We start from the raw sequence: 13,338 nt of genomic DNA, 5'->3' as shown, positions 1-13,338 counted from the left end.
GACATTTTAAACATGGTGTTAAGTGTACATAGCCATACAAAGTAGTATGTCCTAGAGATTTTGTTGCTACCTCTGCTGTTTATACTTCTGTTTTTGAAAGACTGACTTGCTTAACCATGTATCCTTTATATCTCATATATGTCATATGTTAGAGTTAACAGCTGCTAACCTCTTGTATGACTCTGTCTCAGAAGCTGTTTGCATTTGCCTTATTTTAACATATTTTCACCCAAATGAGGCTGTCACAAATTGATCCATACAAGAAATTCCTGAAGGTTTTTTTTAACTGTCTCATAAATTTCAGTTTCTTATCAACATTACTTTAGCTTATTTTTCAGTTGTCTCCTAGAGGTAATTGCCTCTAAGAATCACATCCATTCATGAACATTATTGAACATCTGTTATATGCCAGATGTTGTGCTGGGTGGGCATTGTGGAAAAGAGAAAAGAAAAGTGAAATAAGTCCAGTCTATAGGAAAACAAAGAAAAGAAGCAAATGATTGTAAATTAATTAAGGTGTGTGAAATAATTCTATGGATTAATAGAGGAAGGAAAGATGAAGAACCCCTAGAAGAGACTAGGAGGAGCTCCTTATGTTCTCCAAGAGCTAATGTAACCCTCAACATACAGAAATTATAGTATAAGTTCAGTACTTCTAGCTGTACATTTCTGGCAATTTTATGTTTATTTTTACACTCCAGGAAATCAGTACTACAAATTAGTGATTTGTCATCAGTGAGCTAATACATACCTTTTTTGCTTTCTAGCTCAAATTTAGATTGTTCAAGGATCTGTGCCTATAAAAGAGATGCAAATCTTTTTGATTATCATATGATTTAAGATGCACATAAAAGTTGTCCTTTTCTCCAATATTATTTGTCTTGAAATTACAGACTTGCCTCATTCATGAAGCTTTCTAGAATATTTATCATAGTCCTCTAGTCTCAGAAGCTATATTTGATATAATTTAGTACCTAATTATCTTTGGTGCATTCATTATATCATTTATCGTACATTTATATAATTTGTAAAACATTAAGGACAGAGGAATTCCTTAGCTAGGAGGCTTAGATTTTGATAGCTAGTGTCATGTTTGATTCACATTCTGAAGTACCCTTTTCTAGTTCTTTGAGGATCTTAGCAGTGAATTGTGCTATGACTGGTTTTTAATATTCATCTTTATTAATTTTATTCTGAATATGCACACAAGGTGTTCTGGGTGTAGCAAGATTAATTATTATCATTTAACTGACATAATTAATACTACTACTAATAATAGTAATAATAATAACTGTGTCAGTATCCCTTTGACCCAGTCCTTACCCCTGTAGTAACACGATGAAAATAAGATGGAAGAACCTACACGAGTGACCAGGGACAAGGAATAAAGAAAAATGAACTTGTTTTGCTTAAGATAGTTGTCTCTACCTCTTCTCCTGAAAGGAGGAAGAAAAAACTTCTGCTCTTTGGAGATGATACAGAAAGAATTCTGGGTTTTTATTCTAACCTTTGGAATGTAAATTTAGGGTTTCAACAGTCAGATTAGCCTCCTGTGTCTTCAGTTTTCATGATCTATAGATATCTGTGGGGTCCTGGGTCTCATTCTTCCTTAAAATGTAAACACAAACACCCTCCAGAGTTAGGTTCATCTCTCTGCAGGTCTCTCACTACGCATATGGTTGTAACTTAACTTCTCAAGTGTTGCACTTCACCCAAGATTACAATTTCCAGCAAAGTCTGTGGAAAGCCCCTTCAAAAATCAAAAATATGTTCTCTACACCGTACTCTTTTTTTTTTTTTCTTGAGAGAAATTTTGAGAGTCGTTCATTCTGGAGAAGGCAGAATATAAAAATTCAGAGTTCTTCAAACTGATTACTGTGTTATATTAACTCTTGATAAGGTATATTTGGAATATAAGGCTATTTCACTTTTAAGACTATAGAAGTAAAAGTCAAAAGTTATATTTGCAGTGGACATATTTGTTACTTAGACAGTTATGTATGAATTTTAAATTTTTCATGATTTTATCCTGTTACATTGGTCAGACTCTGTTAGCTGCAAATCACTTGAAGCAGGCAAGAATCTTAGTAGTATAACAAGTTGTGATATAGTCACATGGACCATGGGGTATCATTGTTAAATTTGAATAATGCAACAAATCCTAATTTTTAAGAAAAAAGCTCTCTATGGTGGCTGTAACCTATCAAAATTAAACATGGTAAAAGTAATAAAACCAGGGAAAAGTATGTAATCCTATTAAAACAATAAAATGGATGATTTGTTGAATTTTAAATCTTCCTGTTAAATTTTGTCTTTAATATATTTGTATTCTTCTCATAGGTTTTGAACTTTCACATTGTGAGGATCCTGGCATTCCACAATTTGGATACAAGATCAGTGACCAAGGCCATTTTGCTGGTAGCACTATCATTTATGGATGCAATCCAGGCTATACTCTCCATGGAAGTAGCCTTCTTAAGTGCATGACAGGGGAGAGAAGGGCATGGGACTATCCTCTGCCATCTTGTATTGGTAGGATACTGCTTTAGGTTTTCATGAAATATTTTTGTGGAAGTGTTATCAAAGTATACTGTACCTTTTCAAGTTATATTTTTGTCCACACACAACTTATACCTTGATCAAGAAGGTAATGAATTCATAGCTCAGATTTGTGGCAAGTGAGAGGGTCCGCTTCATAATTTTATCAGTGAGTACATTTTCTTTTTTTTTGGTAAATAATAGTTTGAAGTCATTATGTTTATTCTACCTTGATACAAAATTTAACTCACTCAAAAATATGCTGAAACTCCTAATAACACATATTTATTGAATCACATTGACAAGATTTATTTTTATATACAAAATTATTGCCTATGCTGGTATCAAGGTGAATTAAAAAACAGTAACCTAGTCTCAACAACTTCAAAGGCTTTCTTTATATATACACTTTTGTCAAAAACTAGGTGCATATGTTTCTCCCCTATGTAGGTATCATGACATAATTAAATGAATTTCAGTAAGAAAAGGCAATGTGAGCATCAGTGATATCAGATATCATAGCTGGAGTGCAGTTTTATTACTACCATCTTTAGATCAATTAACAAATAACTGGGTGTATGTGAGAAGGAGGTGAATAGAAAGGTGTTGATAAGGACCTCTTGCTTTTTTGCTTTTTTTGCTCTGATATCAAGTAGGTACCAGGCTGGAATACTAGGACAAGAAAATAAAAAGACATTTAAACAAAACACTAACTCCTCAGTAGGGAACAAACATGATTCTTTAGCAATATTTATTTCTTAATGTCATTTGTGGAGGCACAGATCTGTTCTTTGTAGGCCCATATAGATAAAATTGATGAACTTTTTTTTAACAGCTTTATTAAGGTGTAATTGATATCTGAAAAAAATGCACATGTTTAATGTATACAATTTGATGAGTTTGAAGAACTTAACCTTTTGAAATAAATTTTAATGTTTGTTAGTTGATATGGTCAGCATATGAATCTCCACAGAACTTGATGGAATTCAAATAGAAAAAAATGAAATTCTAGTTATTAGAGGTCTTGCAACTAATTGCAGTGTTTTTGATGACATGAGTCTTCTGTTGGTTTATTAAAACAGTGATACACACAGAAAGCAAACATGCTTTTATCTAACCAAAATGCAATTATAGTGCTTTCCTTTTAGATAGCATCAGAATATTGGATAGATTATGAGGCTAATACTAAAATAATCAACCTAAATTGACAAAGCTTGGGATTCTGGAATATGACCAACAATCAGCCCATTGGCATTGGTTATGAGAAAAATGTAGCACTGATTAATTCTCTCTCAAGTTATGTTTTTTGATACGAATATGAAATATATTCAGAAAATCATTAAGGGTTGCAATAGTTATAATGAAACTATACACTTGTAAATACTGACTTGCCATATTGTCTTTAAAATTTGTCAGAAACAAACACGTTAAAAAACATATATTTTCCTTGTTGAACCAAACTAAAGATATTTTTTATTTTTTGGAAAATGTTATGTAAATAGAAGGACATTTGGTCTGAGATCAGAAGATTTTAATTATGCTTGCAATGAATCGATATACTTTATGAATTTGCGAAGTCAAATTTAGTGACTTGACACTGCTCAAGATTTCAAGAGAAGGGTAAATTTTTTTTTTTTTTTTTATGATAGATGATCAGGAATAACAGCTGAAAACAGTTGGGTACATGATGTGTCGTGCTGGTGATTTCCCTGAAAAGAGATTATGAAATTCTATTTTAGATGGTGTTCTTTACTGGCAATAATTAATTGCTTTACCACCTGGCCTAAAATCATAATTTTCTGTGCCCATTAACCTTTAATATCTATTATGGTGATATTGCCAAATAAGAAATGTTTTCTCAATTATATGGATTATTTCTAGGTAATTATGTTTCTGTGGATTATACATTGAGCAAACAAAAATTAAGTTTTGAGGCACAATAGCCAGGGGGATTTAACATGTACACCTTCATTTTTATCTGCAAATATAAGACTTCTGTCAGAATATGAACTCCAGTGTTATGGCATATCACACTGGTTCATTTGAAGTCAAAATATCAAGTAATATTTGTAGCAAAGAAATATGGAAAAAGAAAGAGCTGTGTTTAAATTCAAGACAAACACAGTATACAAAACTCTAATTTGTCTTGAAGTTGCTTAAAAATTAATCTGGAGGAATGAAGTACTAAATTTGTTCTCACAAGAAATATATGCCAATAGTAGTGACAAATCACTGAAAATGATGAAAAATGAATTATTATAGTAATAGTTCTAGGTTGTCCAACAAAGTTTTTGTTAAAAAAGGAGAAAAACCACAAGTGATGGTAACTTCTTAAATACAAATATCTTTATTTATTTTAAAAATAAGTTCATTATCATAAATTAAATTAAACTAATGTTACAATACAAAATAAACTTGCTTAGTCCTCTATAGGTGTGTGTATCAGTTAAGGTACTCCAGAGAAAAAGAATCAATGGATCTAGACATAGATCTATTTATCTATCTATCTATCATCAAGAAATGTATTTATTTTGAGGAATTGACTCATGCAGCTATGGGGGCTGACAAGTTCAAAATCCATAGGGAAGGTCAAAAGTCTGGAAACTCAGGCAGGAGTTAATGCTGGAGTCTTGAGGGAGAATATCTACTTTTCTAGAAAACTCAGTCTTTGCTCTGAAGGCCTTCCAATTTATTGGATGAAGGCTACCCACTTTATCAAGGGTAATCTTAAAGTCAACTGATTATAGATGTTAACCAGGTCTATAAATAGCAATACCTAGACTAGTGTTTGATAAAATAACTGGGTACTATAACCTAGCCAAGTTGACACATAAAAATAACCATCATAGTGTGCTAAAATGTAACACCTAAAATCTTTGAAACAATTTTACCTAAATGAATAGAGCCTACAAATGTGAACCATGATATTCAATTGTTATTAGGTCTTTTCCAAATGCTGAAGCTTTCTTTGACCTTCTTTGCTCTAATAATGAAAACAAAACAAAACATCCAAGATTCTTACTTCAGTCATCGAATTTGAGTAAGATGGTAACACTGCAGAGAACAAGAAAAATATAGTAGTATAATCAAATATTTAAGCAAAAAGTAAAATAATTTGGATTTGGTTTACCTTTTGGTAGTATGATAATCTGGAGAATTTTCAAATGTATAATCTATTTTTACACCATGGTTTCTAGGGTTTAGAAATGTAGAGCAATATACTAAGTAAATTACTTAGTTTCTCTCTTCTCTAGAAAGAGAGTTCTTCCTAGATTATTACTTATCAAAGTAAAATCATTCCAGATATCCCAATATATTTAACATTAGTAAAACAGAGAGGGAATTCCCCAAAAGATAAAATTTTTATTATATTGTATGATGATGGTTACATTTTTAATTTGATAAGTTTTATAAAAATTAGAGACTGCTTTAAATGAAAATGAACTAGATTTAACTGAATTAAAATCTAATAAAAGTGCCACTTTGACTTTTGGGAGGTCAAAACCAAAAGAGTTTAGAGTGATTTAAGGGGGACTAAAAGGACAATGAAATTTAGAAGGCCTGAGGGACTGCAGTAAAGCTTAGTTTTTCTCAGAGGTGAGGTAGTAAGATGATGAATTATGCAGCCTACAACCAACTAACAGTGAGCAACTTGCCATCTGTTTCCCTTTTTACATTATCATTATTTAACAACACATCTTAAAATGTTTGGAAGCCTACACTCCAAACATTTTAAGATGTTTTGAGTGTGTCCTTTTTTAATTCTCTAATCAGGCTTATTATATTATTTTTATATGATCTAACTTGAGATTCTTGTTTTATTGTGCAATATGTTCTTGCTTCAATTAATACCTTAATCTGAGAAATCATATACAAATACATACCTTCAATAAGGGGAGAAATCAATCCTTATTTTCTTTCAGGTGAAAAAATATATACTTGAGAAATTTGTGAATTGTTTAGAAAGATTGGCATTAAATTGTGAATTTAAATTGAATCAATTTTTTACTAGCTGAATGCGGAGGTCGTTTTAAAGGAGAATCATCAGGAAGAATCTTATCTCCTGGTTATCCCTTTCCATATGACAATAATCTGCGTTGCATGTGGATGATTGAGGTAGATCCAGGAAACATTGTCAGGTAAATGGATTTTATTATTTCAAAATGCCAGGGAGTCTGAATTTCTTGATCAGCCCCTATATACAATATCAATTAACATCAAGATTTTTCAATGTTTTTTAACCTTGGCAAAGAAAAACATGGTTTTTGTATATTTAAAATAGAAAAAAAAATTCATAAGCATGGTTTGTTGATTTATGGTCCATAGCAGTAGTTCATATAGCCCCTTAGAGAGAAGCTTTTCCTGCTTCTTGGTGAGAATTTTTCCTGCTTCTTGGGGATGCTACTCTTTCAGTTCTGCATGACTTCAGACACTGAATCTGTCATTTTGATAGGTATACAAAGTTGTGCAAATCACTGTGGTAAGTTCATCCTCATGAATATTTAGAAGAAACAAGAATAGAAGAGGACTAAATAACAATACCCTGTCTTCCCTAGATTTAGGCATATCTCTGAAACATTTGCTCTCTGTCCCTTTAACCATGTGAGATTTCTGCTTCCTACTGAGTTTAGTTAGGTGGCTGACAGTTCTTCACATAACTTCCTCTTAGATGATGGCAGAACTATTACCTTTTAAATTAACACCAGTCAAGTTTCCAAGGCTCATCTGCTCTCGGTCCTAGTTTAACTATTATGGTTATTACTAGGGATGAATTAGTAAATGGACAAATTCCCCTTGATACGTGAGCTAGTTATTGTGTTATCACTCTCAAAACAGTGACTTTAAGAGTTGCCGCTTTATATAAATGGATTTTCAAAAAGGTTTACGAGTGATGAAGGCAGTTTATGGAAAATAAATATTGTCCTTCAAATAACACCCTACAAGGTGTACTCCATGTGTTGTTGGATGCAGTGTGAACTGGTACATTGCTTTTGCAAGGCAATTTGCAGAACTACAAATTGAATTGAACCTCAGCCTACTTTTCTTTAAGATAGGTCATGTATTGTTTTATTTAAATATTAGAAATAGTAAATGTGAAAATATTAAATTCAACAGAATTCTTGGATTTTTAAAAATTAAAGAACAATATTTGATATTAAATTCCAACCCAGATTTAAAGCTGTGATAGTTCACATATCAAACATGAATGTGATATGTGTATGTGTGTGCGTGTGTGTGTGTGTATGTGTATATATTTATAGAGAGAGAGAGAGAGAGAAAGAGAGAGAGACATTGAGCATATTGCTATAATTAGATTTCTAATTTTTGGCATTAGGCATAAAAAAAATCAGATACTAATTTTGCTTAGATAAGACACAAAGCAAAACAGATTTAACATGAAACTTTTTTTTTGGCTTTTTTGTGCATTTTTTGGGGGTAGATGTTTTCACATAAGAAAGTTCCCTTTTACTCCTAGATTACTGGGTGTGATCATTATGAATGGTTGCTGAATTTTTAAAAATACTTTTTATGTATGTATTGAGATTTTCATGTGATTGTTTTCCTCCTTATAACTGTCTTTGTGATGGAATGCACTCATTGATTTTTGAATGTGAACCATTTTGGCATTTGTGGAATAAACTTCATTTGAATCTGATAAGACAAACAAAAAACTTGAAACAGTGGAAGTAACACATACTATGGAATTAGATAACTTGAGTTCAATTCACGACTGCCACACTTTGGGCAATTTTATTTAATAAATCTATCTCAACCCCACTTGCTACATTTGTAAAACTCAGACAAAAATTGTTCCTGCTTCATTGGGTCACTATAACAATTAAAGGAAGAAAATAGATGTAATGCATTCTGCACAGTGCCTGGCACATAAGAGATCCTCTAAGTGTCCCCTGCCATTGCCACAGTTAAAAGTCATAAACACTGAAAAGAATGTACAGATCATCCTCAGGTTACATCCTGATAAACTCAATGTAAGTTGAAAATATCATAAGTTGAAAATTCACATAACTAACCTACCAAACATCATAGCTTAGCTTAGCCTAGCCTACCTTAAACATGCTCAGAACACTTACATTAGTCTACAGTTGGGCAAATCATCTAACACAAAGTCTATTTTATAATAAAGTGTTGAGGATCTCATGTAACTTTATTGAATACTATACTGAAAGTGAAAAATGGAACGGTTTTATGGGTGTATTTACAATTTTATGGGTAAATGTATTGGTGGTTTGTCCTTGTGATCTTGTGACTGACTGGGAGCTGTGCTCCCTGTCTCTGCCCAGCATCATGGGAGAGTACCATACAGCGTACTGCGACTGGGTAAAGATCAAAATTCAAAGTACAGTTTCTACTGAATGCATATCTCTTTTGTACCATCTTAAAGTCAAAAAATCCTAAATTGAATCATCGAAAGTCGGGGATGGTCTATATACCTAAAGTTTTTATAATTTGCAGAGGTGATGTAATAATACATTTAATCATATTCTAAAAAAAATTATACTGCTCAAGAAAAATTCATTAAATTTATATATGCAGTTTACATAATTCATTTTATCAGAATAAAAGGAATATCTAGTATAAGCAAAGATGAATATTTGTTATACTCTTTATTTAAAACTGAATCCATGTTTAAACTAATCAGAGATATATGGTTCTCCCACAGCCTACAGTTTCTTGCTTTTGATACGGAAGCATCACATGATATACTCCGAGTTTGGGATGGTCCACCAGAAAATGAGATGCTTTTAAAGGAAATTAGTGGTTCTCTTATTCCTGAAGGAATCCATAGCACCCTCAACATTGTAACCATCCAGTTTGACACGGATTTTTATATCAGCAAATCTGGATTTGCAATTCAGTTTTCAAGTGAGTTTTTTTTAATTTCTTCAATAAAAAATAGGAATGCTATTTAAATAGTTCTGTTTACTGGTCAAAACTTTAATTTTAAAATTTTAATGATCTTAAATATTCTTATTTCTAGTCTTCTTATTCATCCAGAGTTAAGGTAAAACAGAAAAAAGAAATACAATTAACTTTTAATTATTGAGATCTTCTCTCCAATTGTCAAATCAGTTTTCCTTAAAGCTGGTATAAAATGAAATAATTACATTATACAAGCTTATAATTTGAATTTACCATAAAACTATATTTTAAAATGTAAAATATTTAGAGATAAGGAAGAAAATGAATATTTGCCATTAAAAAAAAAGCAACCCTACATTTTTACTAATTTTATTTTTTCTTCTGTTAAAGATCTTAATTATATATTCACAGAAAGCTTTGACAAAATATTTTAGATCTACTATAAAAGATTTCCTACAAAAATGAAATGTCATTCATTATAATTACCAGTGTTCATGGCTTTTTTTCTTTTTTTTCTTTTTATGGCACTAAGTGCTTAAATATATGCTGTTCTATAAAAGTGATTTTGGTTTAATGGCTGGAGAAAATATTTGAAAACTCAAAAATTTTAGTTGCTATTTTTTTACTCTTATTACCAATACACATTATCTCTTTGAGAAAAACATCTAAGGGATCTTCTAATTAAAAAATCTTATTAATTGAAATTTATTGAGATTTCCAGCGTCATCTATGGACAGAGTGCAAATCAGTATTCTTGAAATGTGCCTTAATTCAAGTCCTGGCTTCTTATTAATTGCTGACTTTGGGCACCTCACCTCTTCACCTGAATCTGAGTTTTCTAATTCACACACGAATAATAATGCTTATCTCATAAATAGATTACTAGGATTTAACATGATCATGTGTGCACAGTACTTAGTATTAAGCAGTAAATAGTTGGTGCCCAGGGAATTATTATCATTACATGAATAAATGTAAAATTGGAACCCTTTGGAAAAACCATGAAGGATTTTTAATGACTGGCCTGAAAATATATCACTTTGGGTTAACAACTGGTCAATACAAATGTATAATTAACTCAGATTTTTTGTTCGTGGAAGACAGTTGTTTGGCATAATCAACTAAAGTAAATGAGTTGGTTTTTGTTATCAATAAAGCTCATGTGAGAGAGGTGTACATCAGCATAGAAGGGTGAATACCTTTCAGTTTGTACCCTTAATATATCTTTTGAGACAAAGAAAAAAGAAAGAATGAAAAATGAGAGAATGATTATGCAATTAATGAAATTAAATGGCTTCTAATTCTGAAACACAAATTAAACATTCTTCATATTTATATCTTCTATTTTCTGCTGTTTATTTCTCTTTGAAGTTAGGAACAGTTTGTCAGCAAACTGCTTGTATTGCTCTTCAATTTCAGTCATTTATAATGGCAGTTTGGCAACTAACAGCTCTCCTTTCATTTACCTTGAATTTGTAAGGTTTTACACTTAAATGGCTATTGTGATTAAATATCTGAATGGAGTCATGTGAAAAGGTGCTTCAGGCTATTGTTTGTGAATGCCAAGTACATCTGCTTAATAGAAACAGGCTGCTTTATATGCATTTCTGGAATTTTTAATGCACATTTGTCTGTGTAATTAGCAATACATTTTTATATTTATTGCATTTGTTGGGCATATTAAAGTTATAGAAACAATGCGTATCATAGCAGAGTTTTAATAAATCTGCCTCCCTAATATTCTCTTAAGATGTATAGAAATGTATACTACTGATCTGAGACTAAAAACCTATTCATTGAAAAAAAATTACCTGGAGAGTTAAGATATTGTGAATAGCATCAATCAATGAAAATTAGTCTCTGGGTTAGAGATCTTCTGTAACTTATGCTTACACAGCTTTATAAGTGTTCAGATTTCAAATGTATAAACAGTTTTTTCACCAATGAGATCTTGCTTGGTGCCAAGAATGATATTAAGTATTTTACATACATGATCTCATTTAATACTCACAGAAGCCATATGAAATATGTTGTGTCATCCCCATTTACCAAACAATATGCTGAGGTTCAGAAAGTGAGTTAATTTCTTCAAGGTCATACCCTACCAGATGCCTGCAGCTGTGACTCAAATCAGTCTGTGTCTGAAAGGAGATTAACATTGTGCCTGGTGCATAGTAAGTGATTAGCAATTATTACTACACTTATACTATCATTATTTACTATTTATTAATATTCTAGAGGAAATACAAAATTTTAGTTATACGTTATTAGTTACAATGAAGTTCTACAATTTAATCAGCTTGTCTTCCTGATTATGTTCCCAAGAACTGCATCTAAGTTCACACCTCCAAAAAGTAGGTGATTTATACAAGTGAAGCAGTGAGAAGGAATAAAGGAAAGCTGGAGTGTGTGCATTCCCATTGAAAAGGGACCATTGCCCCCGGGGCTATCGTCATTTTGCCCTATAGGAAGATAGACTAATTTTAAAGTGGAACTTGAAATAAGGAGTTTTATGTAAAGTCATCTAATTGTCAAAAAAAACAGCTAATCTTAAAGAGAATGTTAAGGAACTGTAGTCTGACAGATCACTGCTATAGGTCAAATTTGGCTTGCAGGTCAGAATTTGCCACTTCAGTGCTTTACCTGAATTCCTTTTCCCAAGGTAAATCTATCTCGTGTTACCCATGTATTCATTTGTTTGTTGTTCATTCTAGGAGAGTCTATTAAAAGACCAGATATTAAGCATATTTATGTCCAACTATTTCTCAAGTGCATCTTTCCTTTCACTCAGGCAAAACTTCTTAGTTACATAAATATATACACACACACCCCCATACACACACACTCACACACACACCCTGTACTGTTTTCTGTCCCTGAAGTTTCTTTTACTTTAAATGTTTTTCTGCTCCTTTTTTTAAGTTTTGCTCATTCTTCCAGACTCAGCACCAAGACCTCTCTTTATAAAATATTTTCTGACCTCTGTTTAAAACATTTTTAAATGTTTTTAAAACCATCTCTTTTTTTTTTTTAATTTTTTATTTTTTTGGGGGGTACACCAGGTTCAATCATCTGTTTCCATACACACATCCCCGTACTCCCTCCCTTCCCCGACCCCCCCCTCGAGTCCCCCCCACCCTCCCTGCCCCAGTCCTCTAAGGCATCTTCCATCCTTGAAAACCATCTCTTTTTAAAACATTCTCTGACCTCTCTTTATAAAACATATTTCAGCCCATGCTTTAGGCACTAGCTATAATTTTTTTCCAAATAAAGGTGAGAAAACATGGTTTATCATTTCATTGTTATGAAGATGTTTTAATTATGTGAACTTTTCCTGTCTAAATGTCTGTAAAGAATTCTGTTTAGTGTGATCATGTAATTTATTTGTTCAAATCTAAGATAATTTTTGAGAGTAAAAGAGGGCACTTAAAAATTAAGCTGGACAACAGGCATAAACTATAATAAGTCAGTTTGTGTCATTATTTTTATTAAGTCAGATTTTCATTCTGTTCCCACCCACCCTCCATCACCAACACAATGCCTATTCCTCTTTTAAGCAAATAGTTGAGTGTCAATAAATAAAAAAAGAGACGAGTCAGAGCAATAGCAGCAAAACAGTCTTAAGCAACAAAATGCAGCAAACGAAATGTATTTCAGTGAACTTGGTGCAAAGTGAATTTAACTGAAATATAGGTCACATACCAACTGCATAATCATTGTCAAGCCACCATCAGCAGCCTCATGCCTTCTAGTTCATGATCTGCTCATTCTTTGTAGTCTGTCGCTTTGCCCCTTGGTGTTATAGTCTGCAAGGCACTTTTGCTTAATCAGAGCTACTTAAGTCTGGCATTGCCACCTCATGCTGTCCTATGTTCTGTCCTTGGTTCTCAGCAGTTAGCCTCTATATCCCCTACTTAA

The 13,338-nt window shown here is 32.3% G+C and overlaps 1 protein-coding gene across 2 annotated transcripts in view; it reads left to right on the top strand.

The window, feature by feature from the left end:
• CSMD3 (CUB and Sushi multiple domains 3) overlaps positions 1-13,338 on the top strand; it is a 1,219,369-nt gene that overhangs the window by 928,841 nt on the left and 277,190 nt on the right. For both annotated transcript variants that reach the window (XM_057736100.1, XM_057736099.1), the window contains 3 exons: positions 2,341-2,532; positions 6,551-6,677; positions 9,221-9,423. In XM_057736100.1, the coding sequence (XP_057592083.1) occupies positions 2,341-2,532; positions 6,551-6,677; positions 9,221-9,423 (522 nt within the window). The remainder of the gene's footprint in view (positions 1-2,340; positions 2,533-6,550; positions 6,678-9,220; positions 9,424-13,338) is intronic.

Source organism: Hippopotamus amphibius, chromosome 5 (assembly GCF_030028045.1).
Source record: "Hippopotamus amphibius kiboko isolate mHipAmp2 chromosome 5, mHipAmp2.hap2, whole genome shotgun sequence".
Taxonomy (NCBI): domain Eukaryota; kingdom Metazoa; phylum Chordata; class Mammalia; order Artiodactyla; family Hippopotamidae; genus Hippopotamus; species Hippopotamus amphibius.
Note: the sequence above shows the minus strand (reverse complement) of the source record. Positions and strands in the feature narration are given on the sequence as shown.